Source organism: Erinaceus europaeus, chromosome 3 (assembly GCF_950295315.1).
Source record: "Erinaceus europaeus chromosome 3, mEriEur2.1, whole genome shotgun sequence".
NCBI classification, from domain to species: domain Eukaryota; kingdom Metazoa; phylum Chordata; class Mammalia; order Eulipotyphla; family Erinaceidae; genus Erinaceus; species Erinaceus europaeus.
In genome coordinates, this window is record NC_080164.1 from 152,987,425 (window position 1) to 153,013,098 (window position 25,674).

General features: G+C 38.4%; 1 protein-coding gene across 22 annotated transcripts in view; it reads right to left on the bottom strand.

The window, feature by feature from the left end:
* LIMCH1 (LIM and calponin homology domains 1) overlaps positions 1-25,674 on the bottom strand; it is a 390,588-nt gene that overhangs the window by 113,933 nt on the left and 250,981 nt on the right. For all 22 annotated transcript variants that reach the window (XM_060188131.1, XM_060188132.1, XM_060188128.1 and 19 more), the window contains exon 4: positions 5,139-5,245. In XM_060188131.1, the coding sequence (XP_060044114.1) occupies positions 5,139-5,245 (107 nt within the window). The remainder of the gene's footprint in view (positions 1-5,138; positions 5,246-25,674) is intronic.

Genomic DNA, 25,674 nt, shown 5'->3' on the forward strand with positions numbered 1-25,674 from the left:
CAATATTTGTCCTTTTCTGTTATGGACATTAATTAGTGCTATGAATTAGCCATAAAAAGGAAATCAGGCATGTGATGTCTGAATACATGCATATACATTCCTAAACATATGTAGATATTTATTCTCAAACTCTAAATCAGCAAAAAAATAATAACTATTTGGTAGTATTTTCTAAACATTCGTATAGTAAGATATTTAAAAAGTCTCTAAAATTATCCTAGAGTTTCTTTAACATACCATCAAATAAATACTAAGAAAAACAAATGCTTTTTCCTACAATAACTTTAGCTAGAGGGAGGGGAACAGAATAGGAAGGAGAATCAATATAATGTAGCATACAAATTAGTTAGGAATTCCTGCAAGTATTTAGATCCCACTAACTCATTACTAGAGACTCTACTCGAAAGTATATGACAATTAACAGGTGTACATTTTCAAGTCAACTAAGACATGCGGTAATAGAAAACAATGTAGTTAAAGTATACTAAAAATATAACCATGAACAGGAACTTGAATTGAAATGGGCCCAAATGATATCAAGGGAACATATTTTTGTGTGTGTTCCCTATTTAATAGTAATAGTAATAATAATAATAATAATAAAAATAAAACGTGTTATCTGCTTCAATGTTTGCTAGAAATTTTAAAAATAAAAAAAAACTAGCTAAATAATCAGAAAAGATGTAAAATTTTAAAGAAAAACAAGAAGGGAGACAACTTTTCCCTCTATATCTTCCAATAAAAGTTCATTGATTAAAATTGCAGTTCAGTTCTAAAAAAAGCCATGTTCGGCACATAGTAGGAGATCATGAAATATCTGAGGATTGGCTTCACATAACAACCACTTCTGTGCTGATGCTTTCAGGTTTTTTTGAGACATACTCGGGAGCAACTCAAAGACTTTTCTCATTTTCATTCAATTGTTTCAAGTCCCTGGAATGATACTTGCTGCATGTCCTTCTGGATTATGCTTTCATTTCTCATCAGGCTTGTCTGGCTTCCATTACAGGTAGAGTTCACTAAATTACACATGCAGTAATCACTTGCAGGTTTTTCCACTTTAAAACTTTTTTTTTTTAGTCTACTCAAGTTACTTCTCAAAAAAAGTAAGAAATATTGCAATAAAAGCTAAAGAACATTTTTAAAAAGACAATTTCAGAAAAGCAGCAAAATTTTCTCAGTGGGACCTACCTCTCTACATTATTACACTATTAATTGGTGTCAATGGGGTGTTCTTCATCTCTGCTAACATTGTGTTTGGGTCTCAGAGGAGAAAGCAGAGAAATAGCATTGCCACTTTAATATTTTACAACTATAAAACCTTCAAGTATTACAAATGTCCCTTGGACAGCGCCAACATCATTTATAGGAAAGTTGTGAAGTGGCCAGTTTATTCTTTACCCCATGCCTCACTAAAAGTAGACATGATATTCTGCATACTGTGAAGAAATTTATAGCATGATTTAATAAAATTCATTTATTTATTTGCAACTAAGGTTATGCTAGGGCTCTATGCCTGAACAATTACACTCCTGGCACCAATTCTTTCTTTCTTCTAGGTAGAGGGTGAGAGACAGAGGGATGGAGAGGCAGAAAGACAGAGGGGAGGAGAGATACCACAGCACCACTTCATCACTTGTGAGGCTTCCCCCTTCTTGTGTGGTGACTCAGGACTTGAACTCCGGTTCTCACACATGATAATATGTGCACCCTGCTGGGTGAGCCACCTGCCAGCCTCCTATAGCGAAACTTTAATATGACATTCTTTATGTGCCTCTACACGTATACACAACAAAGTAACAATATTTTCTCCATAATTATCCTAAGCTCAATGCCCCAGACAGAGCCGTGAATCATCCCTTTCATCACATTTGTCCCTGTGCATGAGCCTACCATGCCTGTCACCTTCATATTCCTTTGTGTACATTAAGTATACATTTCTTTCTCACTCTTTCTACTTCCACCTCCTAAATGGATGACAGATCTTCACATGAATGATTCTTGCTTCTCATCAATGTTTCAATCCTCAGCTGAGATGTTGACTCAAGTAGTAATCTTGTTGACTCTGGGTTGTGCTTTTCTTTTCTTTTCTTTTCTTTTCTTTCCTTTTCTCTCTCTCTCTATCGCTTTCCTTCCTTTCTTCCTTCTTTTTTTCTTTCTTTTGGATAGAGAAATTGAGAGTGGAGGGGGAGACAGAAAAGGAGAGAAAGAAAGAAAGAAGGAAAGAAAGAAAGAAAGAAAGAAAGAAAGAAAGAAAGAAAGAAAGGGAGGGAGAGAGCGATAGCTGCAGCACTACTTCACCACTAGTGAAACTTCCCACCTGCAGGTAAGAACCAGGGGTTAGAGCTTGGATCCTTGAGCACTGTAGTGTGTGCTATCTACCTGGTATGACATTTCTTAGCCCCAATTGTTCACTTCTTTATTCCCCTAATTTTGTTGAGGAATCATTGACATAGAATATTATATAAATTTAAGGTGTAAAACATCATGACTTGTGTGTGTGTGTGTGTGTGTGTGTGTGTGTGTGTGTGTGTGTGTGTGTGTGCAGGAGGGAAGGGCAGAGGGAAAGATTTCTCTAAGTGGTAAAGACTTGAACCTGGGTCATGCACATATCAAAGCAGCATCTTAGTAGCCCTCAATAAATCTACTATATATATAAAATATATAAAATAGATGAATCTATGAACCCCTTCCCTTCCCCTCTCTTCCCCTCCCCTCCTCTCTCTCATTTATTACTTCATGCACTCATCTTTTCATTTCTTAAAACTGGTGCATAAACTTTATGTGAACAGGAGGGTCACTGTTCAGTCTGCTTTCCTAATAATGGAAAATATCTGACACATAGTAGATGCTCAATAAATAATTGCTGAATAGAGGCTGGGCAGTGGCACACCCAGTTAAGCACACATAGTAATAAGCACAAGGATCTGGGTTCAAGCTCCCACTCCCCACCTGCAGGGGGGAAGCTTCCCAAGCAGTGAAGCAGGTCTACAGGTGTTTATCTTTCTCTTTCCCTTTCTGTCTCCCCTCCTCTCTCAATTTCTCTCTGTCCTATTCAGTACAATGGGAAAAAATGGCCACCAGGAGCTGTAGATTCATAGTGCTGGCACTGAGCCCCAGACAACCCGGGATATATATAATAATATATATATATATATATCAACCCTGGATATATATAATAATATATATATATATATATATATATATATATATATATATACATGTTGAATAAATACTAGTAGAATTATAGGGAAAGGTGATAGAGACATAATGCCTAAAGAAAAAATGAAATGTCCAAATGAAGGGAAAGCAAAAAGGAAGGAAAATGAGAAGAAATGGAATGGAAGAGACATGTGGAAAGAAAAAAGGGAAATGCAGGAGAGAGAAAAACAGAGAAAGGTAAAGGACAGAGAAAAGAAGAGAACCATAGTACGGTGATTAAGATGTCTTTGTACCACTGGGTCTAAGTGACAGTTTTCCCTTTGTCTTTGAATTAGAGTCTCTCTTCAAAAGTTGGTTGAACCATCTGCCCATACCTGCAGCATGCAAGCTTTAACTCAAATCACATATGAGAGAGCAGTCTTTGCAATTTCATTTTGCAGATGAAGACACAGAACCTTACCGAAACAAAGGTAGGTTACAATTACTGACCTAGAGAGTAAGAGACAAGTGCTAGACTCCCAGGTTCTCGAGGTCCCATTTTTTTCACGAGTTCTTAATTTCTAAATCTCATCAGTCTCCAAATTCTCCTGGTTTAGTAGTATATTGATTTAAAGGGCCTCTAAAAATAGAAGGGCATACAACTGCCAACACTGTCACAATGAACTTTCCTTCACCCTTCATGCAACGTGTGTGTGTCTAATTATTCCCCACCATGTGGCACCATTTCTGTTGTTTCTGGGCACTTGCCACACAGGTGAAGCCACGTATATGAGACAAGGCAGAAGTTGAAACAAACGTCTATAAATGAGCAATCATTTAGAGAGTCTGGATTTAGGCACAGTAATCAATGGAGCATGTGATAATTATAGTGAGGTTTATGGTGGCTTCCCGCTTCAAAGATCATAATTTTTACTCTGTGTTTTGTCCTTAACTGCCTTTTTATTTTTTATGAGGATGGTGAAAGAACTGCACAATAACAAGTGATTTTAGATGATCAGTCATGACTGAGTCTCCTTTGTTCCAATTATGAATTCCTAACTTGTTTTTATTCAGTAGTTTCCACTGCTTCCCAATTATTTTTCCCCATCATTTAAAAAATATACCAATGAATCATGTGGTGTATGATTAACAGTTCTGAATTTGGGGTTTGCTATTTTTTCTGTTCTGCTATGCTAAAAAGTAATAAAAAGTAGAGTCAATTCTCAAACCTTATCTATGCAATTAAGCTTATTATTAGGACATAGAAATGCCAAATACTGTTTGACTAAGATGGAAAGTGTTTTATATGAAATTTGTAGACTCCGAAGGACTTAACTACAGAAAGATCACCTCTATTTTCTCATATGGACATTTTCTTTTATTTTTCTGGTTGAGATAGTGCCCTTATTCTCCTTTTTGTTAGTGTGGTATTCATTCCAAAACTTCTTTAGCATTTCCCCTTCCCAAAACATGGGCCAACCAACTCTAGTCATTGGCCAACAATCCATCTTCAAAGAACTTGATTACCAACACATATGATGAAATAGCTGTGGATGTAAATGAAAGATTTCTCTATGATCTATTGCCCTCTCCACACAGTAAACAGAGTTCAGGTCTGTTTACCTTCTTTGCAGCCTTCCAAAGGCTTATTCAAATGCCCAGTTGAGGCCAACAATAGCTATTTGTCTACCAAACACACACTCTGTGTATTTCTCTTTTGCCCCTTCCTCTGTTAAGTTTCACCTAATGTCTCTCTCCTCTTTAGATTTCTAACTCTGTTTGCCTGATTTCTGCATCTAAAAAAACTGTTTGTTCAGAATGAAAGCTATCTACAAAGACAAGGTCAATGTGTCTTGTTTTGAAAGTTTGATTTTTTTTTTAATCTTCAGGTTTTTATTATATTAGGCAAGCCTCGTAGCCCTTACAACATCATCACAAAACTGGAAAAATCAAACCATAATTAGGTTTCCCTTAAACATAGATCACGTGCTACTTACTTGACTGTTACTCTGTTGGATGTATCCTGTAGGTCACTTGGGTCAAAAAGCTGAGATTCTTTAAGGCCGAGCTCTTTACAACCTCTCAAGAATAAGATGATATTGTCCTGAAAGGAAGAAAAGAAATTAAGGTCTATATTCTTTTACAGTATCTTTAGAATTTGCTCCTCTTTAATGCTCCAAACTACTGGAGGGATGGCAGCCATTAAATAAACGGCACATCTAAATCATGATTGCTAGATAATAAAATTCTACTTTGTCAGGAAATGATGAAATAAAGACACTTCTCAACTTAAAAACCCTTGCAATGCCAAAGTGTTAGTTTTTCTTTTACACTGAAACATTTTTACAAATTAGCAAGTACTGAAAGGCAGAACTGAGCATCTTGCAGGAGAATACTACTCAGGTACTAGGTATTCCCTATAGCTTTAATGTTTTCTCCTTGTCTTACTGTCTAAAACCGGATTCAAAATTGAGCTAAGTTATCATTTTAAAGAGTTTCTCTTTTCAACCAATCTTAAAATACAGCCTTTAGAGGATGGACAACATACTCTATGCTACACCTGAGGAAGATGGGTCGATATTGGGGCAGCTTGAAATGTTCCTACTCATGACCACAGAATGTGAGCTCAGATCTACAGGGATGCAGAGGTCACAGAGGCTCCTAAGCTGATTATGGGCCCCAGATCACATCCAATCGATAGGGTTTACAGTCAACAATATTTATACCTCTTTCCCATATTAGGGAGCTACCCTCTTCCCTGATCCAGCTTTCTGGTCCTTTTACCAGCCATGACATCATCTCCCCAGACAATAATTAGGATCCACCTGCATATCAAATTTCAGGCTCAGGGGAAAAAAGATAAAGAAAAAAAACACTAGTATAGCCACAGGACCTTTGGAATATACCTACTAGCTATCTACAAAATGGAGAACACCCCCCCCCCCATTCTTCATCTGCACTATTCCAGTCTTTAGGTCCATGATTGGTCAACAATTTGTTGACTTTGTATGTTAACTCTTTTTTTTAGCTTCCCCAGAGCCCTTCCACACTAGGGAAAGAGAGAGACAGGCTGGGAGTATGGATCGACCTGTCAACGCCCATGTTCAGCAGGGAAGCAATTACAGAAGCCAGACCTTCAGCCTTCTGCATCCCACAATGTACTTGGGTCCATACTCACAGAGGGTTAAAGAATAGGAAAGCTATCAGTGGAGGGGATGGGATACTGAGGTCTGGTGGTGAGAACTGTGTGAACTGTATCCTCCTTATCCTATGGTTTTGTCAATGTTTCCTTTTTATAAATAAAAAATTAAAAAAATAAAAACAAATAAAAATACAGCCTTTGTCAGTAAGGACCTCTGGTTATACCTCTTTGTGGACTAAAAATTGAATTAAATGGTTTTAAGAACAAAAAGGCTCTAGGTTTTACTGGGAAGGGGAAAAGGAAGAACAACGAAAACTTTTTAAAAGAATGCAAAGGGCTCTCCTCAAAGTTAAGACATATCTAGTAAGTATAATTTGTTTTGGACTGCCAGAATCACAGGCATTACTGGCAATTAAGTATTGGTCTTTTATGTTTTTATTTTTTTGCCTCCAGGGTTTTCGCTGGGACTCAGTGCCTGCACTACAAATCCACTGCTCATGGAGGTTATTTTTTTCCCCTTTCGCTGCCCTTGTTGTTTTATCATTGTTGTAGTTACTAATGTCATTGTTGTTGGATAGTACAGAGAGAAATCAAGGGAGGAGGGGAAGACAGAGATGGGGAGAGAGAGACAGACACCTGCAGACCTGCTTCACCGCCTGTGAAGCAACCCCCCTTGCAGGTGGGGACGGGGAATCCTTAAGCTGGTCCTTGAGCTTTGCACCATGTGCACTTAACCTACTGCGCCACCACCCAGCCCCCGAGGGTACTAGTTTTTATCCACGAGAAATCATTAAGAATAAGTTTCTGGAGCTACAGGGTATCAGCAGTAGGTTCACCAGTCACAGCTCTCAAATTTTTCTCCTTCCTAAGACTTTCAATGAGGTGACGAGCCACTTAGTGAAAACATAGGAGGGGAATGATAAAGGTCAGCTTCAAGACCCAAATCGATGTAGATCCATCTGAATACTGTAAAGAATATGCTACAGAACTCTGAAATTATGGCAGTGGTTACTGACTATATTCTCCCAGGTGTATTTCAACTAAGTAAACAAAAAAGAGGACTGTTCCCAATTAACCAGTATGAAGACAGAACTTTGGTCTAAACCCTCCCTTCAATCATACTCTCTCTACTTTCTCTTGAAGGCAATAAGAACCTGTGAATGTGACAGAGTTGACACTATGATTATGTTACTGAGCAGCTGACTTCTAATTTTGGTGGGGGGGGGAAAGAAGATCGGATCGGGTCTGGTTTATGCAGGGGAGCTTTTAAAAGAAGGTGAAGTCAGCGTTTCTGTTGGCCATGAATTCTATAGCTACAAGCAGATGCCTTAGTTTAACAACCACATGAGCTTGAGAGAGGCTTGGAAGAAATTCAGATAGGACTTGTGCTTGTGCCAACACCTTGATTTCAGTCCTGTGAGTCCCTCAGCAAATAACCTAGTCATATCATGCCCATACTTTTGATCTACAAAAGCTATAATAATAAATAAGTATTGATTTAAGACACCAAGTTTACAGTGATTTTTATGCAGCAATAAAATTAATGCACATAGGATCAGAATACCAAGATCCAGAGCAATAAAATGCTATGTTTATGCAGCCTTTATTGTATGCCAAGCATTCTTCTAAGAGCTTTACCTGCACTAACTCATTTAGTTCCTGTACAACCTCATGAGGTAGGCACTGCCACTATACTCATTTCACAATCATTTTCTTGGTCTTCCTTTCCCCCTACCCTAAAAGCCTAGGACCTTTTTTAAAAAATCCATTTAGTTCAATTTTTAGGCCACAAAGAGGTATAGCCAGAGTGTTTTAAGATTACTGAAAAGAGAAACTCTTTAAAATGATACTTGGTTTAATTTTGAACCAGGTTTTAGGCAGTAAGACAAATATGTCTCAATGTAAAGGAAAAACTAATAATTTGTCATCGCAAAGGTTTCTGAGTTGAGAAGTGTATTTATTGCAGCATATCCTGACAGAGGAGAACACAAACCAACTAAGCACCAGTCCAGGGTCAGAGAACCAGCAAAGGTTGGAGGTGCAAGACAACATGGCCTCTATAAGGAACTCCAGCATCAAATTTGAGATCAACAGCAAAAGATGATGATGCTATGGATTCAGGGGCTAAGCACAGAGGGAAGACTGTGGAAGTCACAGAGGGGCTATAAAATCTGAGAAATGAATTCCCAGCTCTACAGCAAAACTAGATGGTGGTTGGGAGTAGGTCTTGAGAGGTAGACAATGAGAACAACTTAAAGGAATAAGATAGTGGCCCAAGAGGAGGTACAGTGAATAAAGTATTGGTATTAGATGTGCCATTGGCTCAGTGCTCTTTCCTTTTCTCTTTCTTATAATAAATAAATCAACCTTTAAAAATAGCATAAAATAGGAGATTGGGGGAGGCAATGATGAGATAATATAATCTCACTGTATGAGATTATACCCATGGCAGCTGGCCCATCCTAGAGCCCTTCTCCTCTCCTCTCCTCTCCTCTCCTCTCCTCTCCTCTCCTCTCCTCTCCTCTCCTCTCCTCTCCTCTCCTCCCCTCCCCTCTTCTCTTCCTCCCCCCTCTTCCCCTCCCCTTATCTCTCTCTGTCTCTCACAATATGTGCCATCAAACAACTGTGTCATATTATTTTTTTAAAGATTTATTTATAAGTGTGATAAAGAACCAGAGCATTATTCTGAAACACATAATCTGGGGATTGAACTCATAAAGTCAACTTCAGAGTTCCAACACTTTCTTTCCTGTACAACTTCCTGGGTTGCTAGTTGTGCCATTACTAGTAAGACTTCTTGTAGATTAATAGTAAGGCACTCTCAGTCTTAAGGTCATTCCCTCCAAGTCTTTCCTTTAATTTATTTGCATGTTTTTAAATGATTAAATTTCTTTGTGGAATTTTTATATCCTACTTCCAGGGTTGTAAATGTTTCTTGTCAATATATTTTTTACTAGTTAAGCAAAGGAGTGGAGAATAAATACATTGAGTTCTTTTTAAAGAACCCAGGTTTTCTACTTGTGCATTTCTCATCTAAATTTAAATGTCATCTTCCCTTTAACATCACATTTCTCTCAACATTTTAGTAATTCAAAATAAATTGTTTTAGGTTCACTTCCAAGTCTATTTTTACTTGTGTTGTCACCACACAAATATATTCATTTATTTCTGAACTTAGCTGTGACTGCCATGCTAGTCCTGCTAGCTTCCAGATCTAGACCGGTCTCACAAAACTTGTCCTTACTTGGTGCCCAGACATCAGAATTAGGCTGCATCACTTTCCAGAGACAGCACTGAAAGCCTTTTGTGTGGAACTTTGCTTTTCTTACTGTTAGTGGAAAAATCAGTTCTTACGTGAGGAGCATATGTGGGTGTTTGTTTAGTATGTTTTCATACCAATGATTGGCCCTTTATGAGTGAAAATTTATATAAAAATTGTTACAAGGTTTTGCTAGAAAAATTGGGGACATGTTTTGCTACTACGAGAATAAACTTAGAACTAGATGTTACAGAAGATCATTTTGTTCAATTATGTGGGGTGCTTTAAACTATAAATCAAACATACACATCTTACATTTATCTGGATCCATTATATGCCTGGTCTACCCTAGGCATGCACACAGGTGATATCTTATTCTCAAAACAGCCATAGGCATCTGTGACTGTTGTCATCTCCACTTTACAGATGAGCAGTCAAGGCACAGAAAGGCTAGGTTCCATATTCAGTTAACCCAACTACATATGAACATAGCAGAAGGCAAAGAGGTGGGTCACTTTCCACAGGAATTCCAGTAGTGGGTGAGAGGAGTTGTATGTATACACACATACACACATATGTGGAATTAATGATATAATGTTGTATATCAATGTTAAATCAACAATTAAAAGAAAAAGATCAATTTCATTACCCATCTATCCAAGTATTTAGATAACTTATGCTACATTCCTGAAATTTCAATTTTAATTACTTTTCCTTTCCTTTTCCCTCTCTTTCTGATTTTCCTTCATTTATCCTACCAATATACAAATACACATCACATATATATTCTCTTTGATTATTTGTCTCTGAAACTCTTAGTGGCACCATTGGTTCTAGTCTTTAAACAGTCTTGAAGACACTATGTTCATAAAAATGTGCCCAAGGGTCAAGCAGTGGCACACTTGGTAGGCAGCTGACATTCCCACTCACAAGAACCCAGGTTCAATCCCATAGTCTCCACCTGTGTGTGTGTGTGGGGGGGGGGCAGATCATGGGGTTAGCTTCATGAGTTGTGGAGCAGTGCTCTAGATGTCTCTTTTATTCTCTCCCTATTTCAGTCTTTATAAGAAAATGAAAGAACAAAGAAATGACTACTGGAAGTGGTTGGTTCATCATGCAAAGACCCAGTGATAAATCTGTTGGCAGATAGAGAGAGAGAGAAATAGAGAAAGAGAGAGAGAGAGAGAGACTGACTCTTCATTTGCAATTCCACATTCAGGAACCACTTGGGATTATAGTAAAAGGATCTGCTCTATGGACACCATATTGTCTCATCAGAGCAGCATGACTATGTATCCTAGATTCTTAAGAAAGGCAAGGGAGTGCTCTTCTCCTATCCATTCCCAGGTGTAGGTGCCCAGCCTTGAGCACTGTGTTAGATCCAGCACACAGATTGCAAACACAAAAGTGTGTTGCCAGCCAGGTGAAACAATTTGGACTGGGAGATTTAAATAACTTCCAGCTCCTTGCTACAACCTAATAGTGCTGGAGGGATGCCAGAGCTCAGTCAGGAGAAAAGCCAGAAAGAAGGAAGACTCTCACCCTCCAACCAAGAGCTAAAAGGGGCAACCTCCAGAGCAAGTGGGAAGAACTGTACCCTCAATTACATGTAATGCATCCTGTAAATCCCCATCTGCCTTGCTCTTCATACAGATTTTTCCACACTGAAAAATCCAAGCAAAAGCCACATCTTAGTGCTTTAACTTTGTAGCATTGTTTCAACCCACAGGGAGAAAATATAGGGAACAATTATTTAAAGAACTCTGCAAAGAAGTTAATGTCCTGAAAAAAAAATTAGTGATTAAAAAGATACATGATGGCTACATGTAAGATATGACCTTTTTTTTTTTCCCCTGGATCTTAGGTCCACAATGAAAAATAAATAGCTATGTTTTAGTGTAAATTGGATGATGGATGCTATTATTGAGTGAATGTTAATTTTCTTAGGAATGATGGCATTGAGTTTACATGAGAGAATACTTTCTTTTTAAAGCATACATGACTTATTTAGGGATAAGTAATCATAACATCTGTTAAATTTTCAAATTTCTCAGAAAAAGTGTGTGTGTGTGTGTGTGTTCTAAAATCCATGTGCAGGGGAAAGAGAGAGAAGCTGGGCGGGGCAACTTTTTTCTGCAAAGGGTCAAATAGTAAGTATGAGTCTGCTAGCTTATGATGGTCTCTGTAGAAATGACTCAACTCATTGTAATTTAGGGGTGGGGAATGCTCGGCCCATGGGCCATATAAGACCCTCAAAATCACTTGGTTTGACCCTGCCAATGCAACAATATTTTCCTTATAGCAATGTTAGAAACTAGTTTTTAGTCTGTGTCTTCAATTATTATTATTATTATTATTAATTTTGAGCTTTATTTTTTTCTCCAGAGCACTGCTTAGCTTTGGCTTATGGTGGTACAGGGGGTTGAAGCTGGACTTGGAAGCCTCAGGTATGAGAATCTCTTTCTGCTATATCCCCCACTCTAAGGACTAAATTTTAAATTTATAATTTTCTATGGCCCTAAAACGATGTTGTAAATATCTAAATGGCCTTTGAGATATCAAAGGTTCTACATCCCTGTTGTAAATGGATAATATGTAAATGAATGAAATACTGGCATTCCAATACACTTTGTTTCTAAAAGCAAGTCCTGGGGGATGGGGCTGCTGGTGGAACATTTGGTTGAATAAACATATTACAGTGTGTAAGGGCCCTGATTTAACCCCCCAGTCCCCATTGGGACATGGAAGCTTCATGAGCAGTGAAGCAGTGCTACAGGTATCTCTCTCCCTCTCTATCTCTCCCTTCTCTCTTCATTTCTCTTCATCTCTATACAAAATAAATAAATAAATAACATTTTAAAAAAGAATAACTAACTAAATAAATAAATAAAAGTGGGTCTTGGGATTGGTTAGGTCCAGGTACTCACTATACCATTCTTTTTTTAATATAATTTATTTATTTATTTATTTACTCCCTTTTGTTGCCCTTGTTGTTTTATTGTTGTAGTTATTATCAATGTCATTGTTGTTGGATAGGACAGAGAGAAATGGAGAGAGGAGGGGAAGACAGAGAGAAAGAGAGACACCTGCAGACCTGCTTCACTGCCTGTGAAGAGACTTCCCTGCAGGTGGGGAGCCGGGGGGCTCGAACCGCGATCCTTACGCAGGTCCTCGCGCTTGCCGCCAACTGCGCTTAACCCACTGTGCTACCGCCTGATTCCCTATACCATTCTTTTGACTTTTCTGTACATTTATAAACTTGACAGAATAATTTTGAGAAAAGGTTTCTGAATTTGTAAATATTCAGCTACATAGGGGTGTGCTGAATATTTATTCACAGGCAAACCAAACTCATAAAATTCAATGGGAAATACCATTTACCTTAGAGACAACCCTCACCCTGTCCCTGAATTAAGTGCTCAAATACTACTGAGGAAGTTGTCCTTTCTGGCTAACTGAAAAGTGCTATAACATGAATCTCTTCAATTCACCACAGATGTAGAACATAGTGTTAAAAAAAGGTCTGTTTTGAGCTAGATTAGTATGAATATATGAATCTATACTGCTCTTTTTTGTAATTAATGTGAAGTAGTTCCTCGTTTATAGCCCAGTAATTTCCCATTTCACTAAATCATGGGCCTCCCTGAGTAGGAAAATGTTTCCCAGAGGCCCAAGTTACAGACTGAGCTTTCTATTCTCTCAAATCCTCTCCTCTAAAGTGCTTCACTTCTTTCCCTTCTAATTCCCAAAACAAAACAAAGAAACAGCTCAGGATGGTTTCTACTTCTAGAGTGTAACATACAGCAAGTACTCACAAAGTAGTTAAAGTAAATTAAGAACTGAATTTTAGGTACTTGTAACAATGAAAAAAAGATACACAAAGAATGGCCTTCATCAACAAAACAGGAGAGGATAAGTGCTAGAAAGGATATGGAGAGAGAGGAACTCTATTATAGTGCTGGTGGGAATGCAAACTGTGGAGAACACTATAGAGAATCCTTAAACAAATACAAATGGAAATGCCCTTCTTCTTCTTCTAGCGTTTGCCCTTCTTCCGTAGCCAGTTAACAGCGTCAGGTTGAGCCTGATGTAAAGTTTCGAGACCTCCTTTGAATCTGGAGAGGTGGCAGTGGCCTTTGATCCAGCACTTCCACTCCTAGGCATTTATCCAATTAATACTAATTCAAAGGGATATGTATACCCCCATGTTCATAGCTGCATTTTCACAATAGCCAAAATATGGAAGCAACCAAAATGTCCTTCAACAGATGACCGGAATAAAAGTTATAGGAGATGCACTCAATGGAGTATTACTCAGCAATAAAAATATGCTATTATGCCATCTGGGATAAAATGTATGGAATTGGAGAAGATTATGCTTAGTGAAGTTAGGAGGTAAAGGACAACTAGGATGTTTTCACTCAGATGTAGAATCTAGAGAACTGAACACATGAACTTGAAACAAACAAACACAAAGCCAATCCATACTCAGACTGTGGAGTACTATAATGGTTATCTAAGGGGGGGAGGGAACAGACCTCCCGTGGTGAGAAGGGTATGAATTATAATCATATTAATTTATAATCCCATAAATCACTATTAATATGACATATTAATAAAGGAAAAGATTTAATACTTCAAGTTCTCTAACTACCTAGACCATTGCTCTAAGTATAAATATTTTCTTTAGTCTAAGTATTTCAGGTGTCAGATATGTAAGATGATCAAACTCTGACACTGGGCTCAAATTGTTCAAGGAGCTCTAAAAAAATGTATCTGTATATATAGTTTTTTTTTAAATAGCTAAGTTAACTACAACTTTAGGTCAGATAGATACGAAGATTTCCAGAAACCACTAAAGAGTGCAAAGTGCAGTGAGGTAAAGTATACGACTGTAGATGTTAATCACTGGTTTTTCATATAAGTCAAACCCTTAACTAACTTTGCTATAATAACAATTCTTGCTATTTTAAACTCTTTCTAAGACTACAAGAATGGGATGGGCATTCTTTTCAAGATCCTTATTTCTCTTAGTCCTGGAATCCCTAGGAGTGTGCTCATACTTGATATTTCTTCTGTCTGATTCCTTGCTATCATACTAGCTCTGCTGACCTCAACCAAACTGCTACTAGTGCTGTCATCCCACATTATGCTGTCAGCGGAGATACTAAGTCTGAGATGTCAACCTCCAACTCCTCAAACCTGGTGAGATCTTGACTACCTACTTCCACATTAGATGGTACATCATCAAACAAAGTTACAGATACTAGATACAGGCTAGGGTTTAGGGTACTGGGTACAGGTAGACATGTATCCATAAGCAAGAGATAATTATATAACTCAAAGTAAAAGTGCTCAATAGTTCTTGGTGATTAGACTTAAAACCTGGAATCCTAGTTGAAGTACCTAAAGAAGGCATCATAAACTCTCTAATCAATTAGACTTAAACCAAATTATCTTGGAAATCTAGCAGAAAGGTCCAAAGAAGACAGATCCCAAAAACCTAATTCTGACTGGGAATAACAAATGACAATGCCTGAACAACTGGGAGAAAGTCTAAGGTCATCAGATAAAGAGGAGACTACAAAAGTTGAATAAGGGCATGAGACTGGCTCATTAATAATGGAGTTCTTGGTCAATAGCACACCACCTCATCATCTGGGGTCCTATTCAGGGAATCTTTGGATACTCACACAAATATGATGGGCCTAGACTTCTAATGGATCCCTCTTTCCACAACCACTGATGGCTTCCATCAGGAATGTCATCATAAGCCCTCTTCTGGGCTTCCCCAGGACCCTGCCCTCACCATAAAGCAGTGGTGGTGGGGACTGCCCAAGTCTCCAAAGGGAGGCTGGGGTATCCTGCCCTGCCACTCGAGGAAGACTGGCCCTGAAATAAGTATGGCCTGTAATGTTCCCAGCTGTGACCATGAGCATCAAGTTCAGACTAACAGAAACTCAGAGGTTACACAGGCTCCTGTGCTAAATAATATATATATATATATATATATATATATATATATATATATATATATATATATATAGGCTCTGGGTTAGGTGGATGGCATTAGTTAATTTTATTCATAGATCTTTTTCAAGAATGGGAGCTACTGTCTGCCCTAATCCAACTTTCTAGCCCTTCTCTCTACTCTGACACCATTTTCTCAGACAATATTTTTATCCAAGTTCATGTTAGCTGTCAAACAAGCAAATACTATGATAGTCATGGGCCCCTAGAAACATGCCTACAATGGAGTTCCTAGCTTCCTTCCATCCTAAAATCCCTAATCTCATCTACTCTGTTCCTACTTTTTGGTTCATGCTCATTAACCATTTTGTCCAGCTTTACATATTGCTGCCTTTCAGCCACCAAGTTGCAGATGCTACCATGATTCCATTCTGACTTCTCTGGGCAGACAACCTCACCAATGTGTCCTGGAACCTTGCTTCTCCAGAGCTCTACCCCACTATGGAAAGATAAACATGATGGGGGGGGGGGTATGGATTGGCTGACCTGCCATCCACATCCAGCAGAGAAGTAATTACTGAAGCTGGAACTCTTATCTTCTGCATCCCCAAAATAAGTTTGATCCATACTCATAGTGTGTGTGTGGGGGAGTGATAGGAGGAAGAGGATTAGAGGGTTCTGAAGTCCAGCTCCATCAGGACCTGGAGAGAGGAAAAAGAGAGGGGCATTCAGATGTAGTTTTAGGGTTATGTGTAGCTTGGAAAGGAAGGGAAGATGAGGCCTTAAAAAGCAGGGAGGGCAATTATATACAAACACAGACAGATAGTTGTCGAAATAATAGTTAACCCGTATCTGCAATCTTGGGAGAACTGTGGTGATTTGCAATGGAAGGATTGGGGATTCAGAATTCTGGTGATGGGAACAGCATGAAAGTATACCCCTTTTGACATGTAATTTTGTAAATCAATTGTAAATCACTAATAAAAAAAATAACAAAAGTTAGCTAACCTCTTTCTTGGAACCAATAGAGTTCTATACAAAAGAGAATGTCCATATAAATGACATGAATATATCAGGACCATAAAAGAATAGAAGAAAAAGAGAGGGGCATTTGGTTGTAGTAATAGGCATAGGTGTCACTTAGAAAGGAAGAGAAGATGGGATCATAGGAAAAAAATAGGCAAATTCATACAAATACAGAATATAGTTGTAGAAATAATAGTTAACCCATATCTGCAACCTTAAGGAATGGGGACACTGAACTCTGGTGGTGGGAATTGTACCCCTGTTATCTTGTAAATCAATATTAAATGACTAATAAAGTTTAAAAAAAAAGAAACACACTTCAGTATCCTCAAGAAACTGATATTCAAGTAGGAAAAACAGTAAGAATTTATAACAAAAGTACCTTCAGAATTAATTGTCATGATCCATCAAAGAACAGGATTTGTTCAAGATAGTTCTGATCTTAAATAAGATATTGGAAATGGGAGAATACATCAAGAAGCATAGCATATTTGGTTTAGAGTCAAAAGGAACACTGTTAAAATCCCAGCCTCATCCATTTACTGTGTGATTTGGCACATACTTTCTAATCCTCGAATTTCTAATCTGAAAGGTGAGGGCTACCATCAACCTCAGGGGACATCAAATTAAAAGAATGATAAAGATGAACAGAACATAATAAATAGCAGAGTAATGCTCTGGTTTCTCAACTGAAAGAAAAAGAATATGCAAGGTAGGATGAAGGACAACACATCAGTTCATGAAAATAAAATGCAAATTTATAATCCTTACCAGTTACATGGGAGATAAATTTTAAAAAATGTAATTGTTGATCTTATTTATTGTAATAAATGCCAACTTGACATTTTTATTCAGGCAGCCTGAACACAGGAACAAAATACATGCCAAAAGTTCACTAGTAAGACAGCAGTTTATAAATTATCACTAGCGATGATCCTACAATGATAATCCTTTCACAATGGTTTCCAGGCCAGGTCAGAAAAGTCTACATAATCCAAAATGGAATTTAAGGGGAATGAATACTAATTACACTAGAAAACCTAGCTACTAATCCCAACAGTGCATGGAGGACACAGTCAGGGATGCCAGGCTCATGTCCTACTGGCTGAAGATAGAGGATTCCAAAAATCATAGAAGATGTTAGCCCAAGGCAGTACTGTGGAGGAGGGAAGAGGTTGGACTAGTAATCCATTCTACGAATGCCCCTTGAATCACTTCACTACCATATCTAGGCCTTTGTCTTCAGAAGGCAATTGAGGCCCCGCTTGCAACCTACCTGCCTTCCAACTGCTACTCCTATTGGAAAATGGTTTCTCTCTTTTCTTGATCCACTGTGGGGTGGCAAACAGCTTACCAGCTGTGAGAAGGTACCCAGCATTAGCTGGTTTCTAGGGAAACCTGACAGATACAGGGAAGTCTCTTAAGTTTTATTCCCTTTACAGTCAATAAAGAAAGAAATCTATCAGCATGCTGATCAGTTTGAAAGTCAGAGAAATGGAAGGTAATGCTCATGTGGATTTCAAATGAACCCTTATATCTACATTGACAGATACATAAAATGTAGCATTTATTAAAACATTCATAGAATGGTCATTTTCTGTAAACAAAAAAAATGTGGAGATATCAAAATGTCAAATGGGGTCACCTGGTGAATTGTTTTAATACAATTTTCAAGAATAAATATTTGCTTTGAAATCCTTGAAAGAACTAGAATGGATATCTCAGAAAGATTTATATCTCAGAGAAGATTCTGATTTTTCTGGAAAATCAGTAATAACACTAAATATTTACATTTGGTGGATCAGTGCTTTGTACTCTTACTCAGTCATTTTTGCATGAAAATAGTAAAAAAAAAATGGGGAGGAGCAGTGGCTTAATGGTAGAGCACAAGCATGAGACCCTTAAATTTTACATAGAAGAAGGCCTTCAACATCCTGCCTTTCTAGTTCCTGCACTTCTTCAATTGTAGTAGTTTCTACACTTCATTTCAGGATCATAATAACCACCCCCTCCATTTCCTGCAGACTTCTGAACCCTTTGGCTTCTCCCCGACTCCTTCCAATTTTCTCATTCTTTCCCTCTTGTGACATCTACTCTTTTCCTTTCCTCTTAGTCCACTTCCTTCTCCCCTAGTTTGTTTTATTTTCTTCATAATCTGTCCAGACTAGTGTGACCCCACCACCTGCATCTTCCACACTTTCATCTCTTTCTAAACAAAGGAGCAAAGACTACAAAAAGGAAATAGTGCAGGGCAAACAATTAGTCTTGGAAGTGAGCTTTGGCCATGAATCAAACCATCTCCTTGGCTACTTGAGGAGAGGTTAGGTATGTTTCTAAAGGAGAGATGATTACTAGGAGACAAATAACTAGGACAACACTCCTGCCCCTTGCCCTTCCTGCTCTAGGTGGATTTGGAAGAAAACATGGGGAGTGTTTGGTTCAGTTCAGTTTTAGATTTCATCTCTATGGAAGACAGCCTGTACCCCAAAGAACATGTGTGTTCTGCCTGTCTCTGGTATGTGGTAAGTGGCCTCTTTCTGCAGGGGAGTCTGTGATTGTTCAGCTGGGTCAGAAATGTGTGTATTCATTTGACTAAACTCATTAGTGAGGGTTAGCAATCCTACCTAACCACTCTTTAAAACCTTGCTCTCTGATTTGTTTCATGGGGAGTAAATCTGATATTTTGACTCTTATGTTAATGTCTCAGCTGGGTGGGGAAGAGAGATGTACTATTTATGCACTGCTCCTGATGCTACTGAGAGTGTTTTTGCTATTATTAGGTCTAGAGCTGTTACAAATTTCTAAAGCTACTTTTGTTTCTTGTTCTCTTCGCTCTCTGTCTCCCTCCCCCTTCCTCCATACCTCCTGTCCCTTTCTTATTTCTCCCTTTATTCCTTCCTTTCTTTTTCTTAGCAAAGCACTACTCAGTTTATTAAGCTGAATCTGGAGTTTTGGAGTCTTAGGCATATAAATCTTTTTTGCATCACCGGCATGCTCTCTCCCGCCTCCATCCCCCGTTCCCCCGCAAAAAAAAATTATGTGCTCCCACTTATGTGGATGCATTGAATCCTCAGTGAATCCTTCTAGGTGTTCCTGGTCGGCCTTTTCCCCAATCTTTGCACAGGTTTTTTTGTTTGTTTGTTTTGTTTTGTTTTTTAACAAGGCTCTCTCTACTATACCTTTACCTTCTTCTTCTTTATTGACAGTTGTCATTGCTTCCCAGAATTAAGTTCCCTTGCTTTATTCACGCCATGACCTATCTAAAAACCTTAGTTAAAAAAGAATAAAAAGCCTCCCCCCAGTACCAGGTCACTGGGGCTTCTACTGGTGATGGGACTCACACTGAAGTTCTCAGAAAAAGGAGAAAAACATGCTTTACTGGATGATGGATGAGTCAGCTCCCTCCTTCCCCTAAAAGCTGTATGCACTAAAGCACTTTAAAACAATCTATTAATATTTTTTTTCTGCAATAAGAGAAATATGGGAATCTGTGCCAAAGTGAAGATCAAACAATGAACAGTTGGATTGTATTACTTTAATCAACAAAAACTCTCAGAGATATTGAGTGTATGCTTTCTGAATGAGAAGCAAAACTCTAACTGTTTTGGGCAGGAAGGGGTCATGGTAAGAGTTATTTGCATGTGAGGGGATCCCAGATGGAAAAGGGCATAAATTGGATTACACTGTAGCTTTGGGGAGGGGGCGTAGCTGACCCTTTAAAACAACAGGAAATGGGGCATTATATTTGGGACCTGGAATCGCTTCATGTCTTGTCTGTTCTTTCTGCATGTTGGTTCATCTGCCTTCACTGTACACAAACTTCCTCCACATAGATGTTCAAATTCCCAGATTTCATACATACATTCTCATCTTTGGAGAGGATAAACTCTTTTTCACTTGTAGTTGAAAAGCAAAAAAAAAAAAAAAAAAAAATTTCAATAAATGGGAAAGACCTTTTGTGGCCTGTATTGGGGTAGGTCCTCTCCCATAGTGACTATTGGGACAGAGTAAAGACCATGAATCACTTTATGCAATGTTGGGGGAAGAGCAGAGGGCAAAACAGCTTCCAGACAAAGGAGTAAATGAACAACTCAGGGAGGGCATGCAGGGCAGACAACATGGCAATACTGGCTGCATTCACAAAAGTGGACCAAATGTGGACTTTCCTCTGAGGTCTTACAAAGCAGAATGCAGAATCACTACCCAATTCTTAGCATTCTAAATATAACTGATAGAATTAGTTTTCTGATAAGTACTGAAAAGGTGTAAGCACTGAACTGGAATGCTACCTCAGTTTCCAAAGCAAGCAGATTTGATACCATACTGGGACAATCACAGAATTAAACAATAAGTGATTTGACTTAATTGCTGAAAGATCTTTTCCAAGGGCAGTAATGTAACCTACTGGTTCCCTCAGGACATTTAGGGAGATAAGACTGCCAATCCTAGAGGCCCTGTTTTCTTCACCACCTTGGCAGTATCTCTCTTTCTAGAGTCTGTACTCATGATGGTTCACATATCAGCTGTTTCTCCTCTGAAGAATGGGACATTCAAGCAAAACTGAGGGCCAACATAAGAGTGTTATCTCAGAAAAGCTGGGATCCAGTCTATGAGAAAAACTGTCTAGATTCTAAGACCTTTATCCCTCCAGAAAATTCCCAAATTCAGGAATACCCCAAAACTCTATATAAGTATATATAGAGTATATTCTGTTATACTGCTAGGTGATTTTTCAGCATAATTTACTAATTGTATCTTGAGAAGTGGATGAAAAAATAGCTTTCAGATATGTTAAAATACAATTTTAAGACATCTATCAGATCTCTTTAAGCAATACTGAGATACTTAATATGTCATATGTGACTTGACATTTTTCAGAACAGTGTCACTAGCATCCATGAACTGCTGTGGGATTCGCACTGGTTCACAATGAGAGAAATACAGAATTGAAAATGAGTATTTGAAGGAGTCGGGCGGTAGCGTAGCAGGTTAAGCGCATGTGCTGCAAAGTGCAAGGACCGGCGTTAAGAATCCTGGTTCAAGCCTCCAGTTCCCCACCTGCAGGGGAGTTGATTCACAAGGGGTAAAGCAGGTCTGCAGGTGTCTATCTTTCTCACCTCCTCTCTGTCTTCCCCTTCTCTCTCCATTTCTCTCTGTCCTATCCAACAACAATGACATCAATAACAATAGTAATAAGTACAACAATAAAACAACAAGGGCAACAAAAGGGAATAAATAAATAAATAAATATTTAAAAATAAAAAAAAAAGAAAATGAGTATTTCAAAACATTTTTTTTTTTGGCCTCTAGGATTATCACTGGGGCTTGGTGTCTGGAACATGAATCTACTGCTCCTGGCAGCCATCTTTTCCCATTGTTGTTGTTGCTGCTGTTGTGGGACAGGACAGAGAGAAACTGAGAGGAGAAAATAGAGTGGGGGAGAGAAAGACAGACATTTGCAGACCTGCTTCACTGCTTATGAAGTGACCCCCCTGCAGGTGGAGATCCTTATGCCATCCACCGCTTTGAGTCATGTGCACTTAACCTGGTGCACTATGGCCCGGCCCCAATTTTGAGAACTTTTATGATAACTTGGCATCTAAACCACACCCAAGTATGTGATCAATGAACACCTCTCTGTGAACAGGATATACACTATGTTGGATGTTGTCTAGCCTGCATATGGGTGAGTGGTGTGGCTAATGGCTGTAGAATCACATAGCTGTCCAAATTGAATTAGAAATGAAATCAGATGCTACCATGATGCCGACCAGACTTCCCTGGACAGACAACCCCACCAATGTGTCCTGGAGCTCCGCTTCCCCAGAGCCCCACCCTACTAGGGAAAGAGAGAGGCAGGCTGGGAATGTAGATCGACCAGTCAATGTTCAGCGGGGAAGCAATTACAGAAGCCAGACCTTCTACCTTATGCATCCCACAACGATCTTGGGTCCATACTCCCAGAGGGATAAAGAATAGGAAAGTTATCAGGGGAGGGGATGATATCAGGGAGATCTGGTGGTGGGAATTGTGTGGAATTGTAACCCTCTTATCCTATGGTTTTGTTAATGTCTCCTTTTTTAAATAAATAAAAAAAATTTAAAAAAGAAATGAAACAAGTAACCAGCCACACCAAGTGCAAATCAAAACCACTATGAAATGCCACTGACTAGTGGGATGACTTAAAAAACATGGAAAATAACAAGTGTTGGAAAAGATATAAAGAAACTAGAACCTTTGCACATTGCTAGTGTGAATGTAAAATGGCTACATAGCTTCTGAGGAGAAAAGTCTGGCAATTCCTCAATAAGTTATACACTGACTTATAACATGACCCACTAATTGCACTAATAGATATATACCCCTAATAACAAACTAGGGATTCAAATAGTTATTTGTATATCAATGTTCATATTCACAATATCTAAAAGATGAAAGTAAGCCAAGTTATGTATTAATAGGTCAATGAATAAACAAGATTTGATACATACATACAATGGAATATTATTTGATCTTAAAATAGAACACACACCACATGGATGAGCCTTGAAGATATTATGCCAAATGAAGAAAGTCAGAGACAAAAGGAGAAATTTTCTATGATTCAACTTAGATGATAGCAAGAATAGGAAAATTCATAGACAGTGATGACAAGTAGAATGGGTAGTAATAGGAGGCTGAAAGTATGGAAGAAAAGAATTACTGTTAAATAGGCACCAAATTTCAGTTAAGAAGATGCAAAAGTTCTAAAGATAGATGGTTGTAGCAATATTGTTGAGTATTTAATATCACCAAATCATATACCTAAATGGCTAAAGTGGTAAATTTTATGTTATCTATGTTGTACTAAAATTTTTTAAATGAATGAAAACTACCCATATTAGTAAGACAATTTGATTTCAACATCACACTTTGAGAATTACTGTCCTACAATAAATGTTCTAGGGGGTCTGGGCCAAATGAAATTTGAGAATTGTTATAAGAGACTGGGTGGTGGTACAACCAGTTGACAATACACATTACCATGCAGCAAAGACCTGGGTTCAAGCCTTAGTTCCCACCTGCCAGTAGGGGGGAAGTTTTGAGAGCCATGAAGCAGTTCTGTAGGTGACTGTCTCTCTCTCTCTCTCTCTCTCTCTCCCTTCCCACTCAATTTCTGTGTCTTATTAAATAAATAAGAAAGGAAAATTTGATCACCAGAAGTGGTGGATTCATCCTACATGCACTGAGCTCCAACAATAAACCTGAGGACAATAAAGAAATATGCTTATATTTATATGCTCCCACATGAAGTTCATTAAATTTAGAGTAGTAGTCTAGAGAAACTCCTAAGAAACTCTCAATTTTAAATAAGCATTTCCTAGACTAATCTGAACCATTCTCCACCATAAACCATTTAATATCTCACAAAATAAAGCTGAATAAATGATGAGAAGTTAAGGAAATGGCTCACTAGAAGAGTGCATGCCTTGCATGAATGAGAACTTGTGTTTGACTCAGACACTATAGAAAATGATGGGACATTTTTCTAGTCTCTGTCTCACACACACACACACACACACACACACACACACACACACACACACACACACTGCTGAGTCAGATGAACTGCTGAAACAATGTACTTTCACATTACACACAAATAAAGGTGAACTAGTTGTGACATTTAAGTTGGGGTTCAAAAATGTAAGACTATCAACTTTTGGCTAGTACCTCCATTGGCAATGCCAACACCCAGTTCTGAAGGCTAACAGGAGTCAAAAGATAGCTCTATTTCACCTCTTCAAATGTCACAAAAGATGCATTTCACACCTGTCTTTCTAGGGCTGCACATTAAGATGGTGATTTAGTAGGCAGAGGTGACACCAAGAACAAAGTTCTTCATAACTCAGGTCAGACATGTGGATGACATTAGGAAAAGAAATGGGCTTTTAGAGGACAAGTGAGTTGTGCAAAACAGGAGCCATGTTGATAGATGCAAATTCTATTACCCCTATCATATTTAGAGGTCACAACCTTTCTAGTGAGAAGGCTAAAAATCCAGAAAGAAAGGAAATACCACAAACTTAAAAAAAAAAAAATCAACCTTCACACTTGACATATACAATGACCTGAAGTAAGTAGTGTTAGTATTTAAAATCTCTGCCTGGAGAAGAGTTCACTTAAATTGTCTGATGTTATTAAAACATATGTTAAAAGTGGAGAAGAGGTATACAGTATATGAATCTGAAGGAGAGAGAGAAGGAGAGATCTGGTAAAAACATCACTGCCACTTTTTTTAATCTTTCAAGTTTGTCAGTTTCATAATCCAAGCTGGGGCTGCCTTTACTATTCTACATTTTTTAAATACATAATTCAAAAAAAAAGATATGGAGGAAAAAAGACTGTCTTCAAGTAACTCTAGATTCACAACTTTGTAATCATGCACAAGTGGAAATCACATTTGATCCACCAAGACCATTAAAAAAAAAAGCCTATTCAAAATAATAAACTTTCTTTTATGGACCTGGCTTCCTCTTTCCAAGTTAGTGCTTGGCCTAATTTATATTATAAATCTATGGGCAAGTTATCGCTTGCAAATAGCACCTAGCACATTCTTGGCACCTAGAAAGAGTTAACACATTGCATATGCTGTTCATATTCACAAAACAAAATGTGGGAGGGGGTCAGCAGAGAAGGGGAGGGAGGAAGGAAGGGAGGAAGGGTTAGCACAGGAATGCAGACGGCTGCTAAATGGCCATGAAAGACACTCTCCTACAAACTCACTGGGATGGAAGAAAAAGACAAAACATATCAAGAGCCCATGATATAGTTGGGGTTTTGCAATTTCTCCCATATTTAAGTCTAGCAACCTAGCTCTAAGTATACGTAGCTAAATACATGTGGAGTAAAATGACGTTTAAAAGAAGTCCATTACAGTGCACAAGGACCCGGGTTTAAGCCCCTGGTCCCCACCTGCAGGGGAAAGCTTCATGTGTGGTGAAGCAGGGCTGCAGGTGTCTCTCTGTCTCTCCCCCTTTCCATCTCCTCCTCCCCTCTCAATTTCTGTCTGTCTCTATCCAATAAATAAAAATAAAATATTTGAAAAAAAATTTAAAAAAGAAGTCCAGCCTAGTTTATTACTACTTAAAGGGGT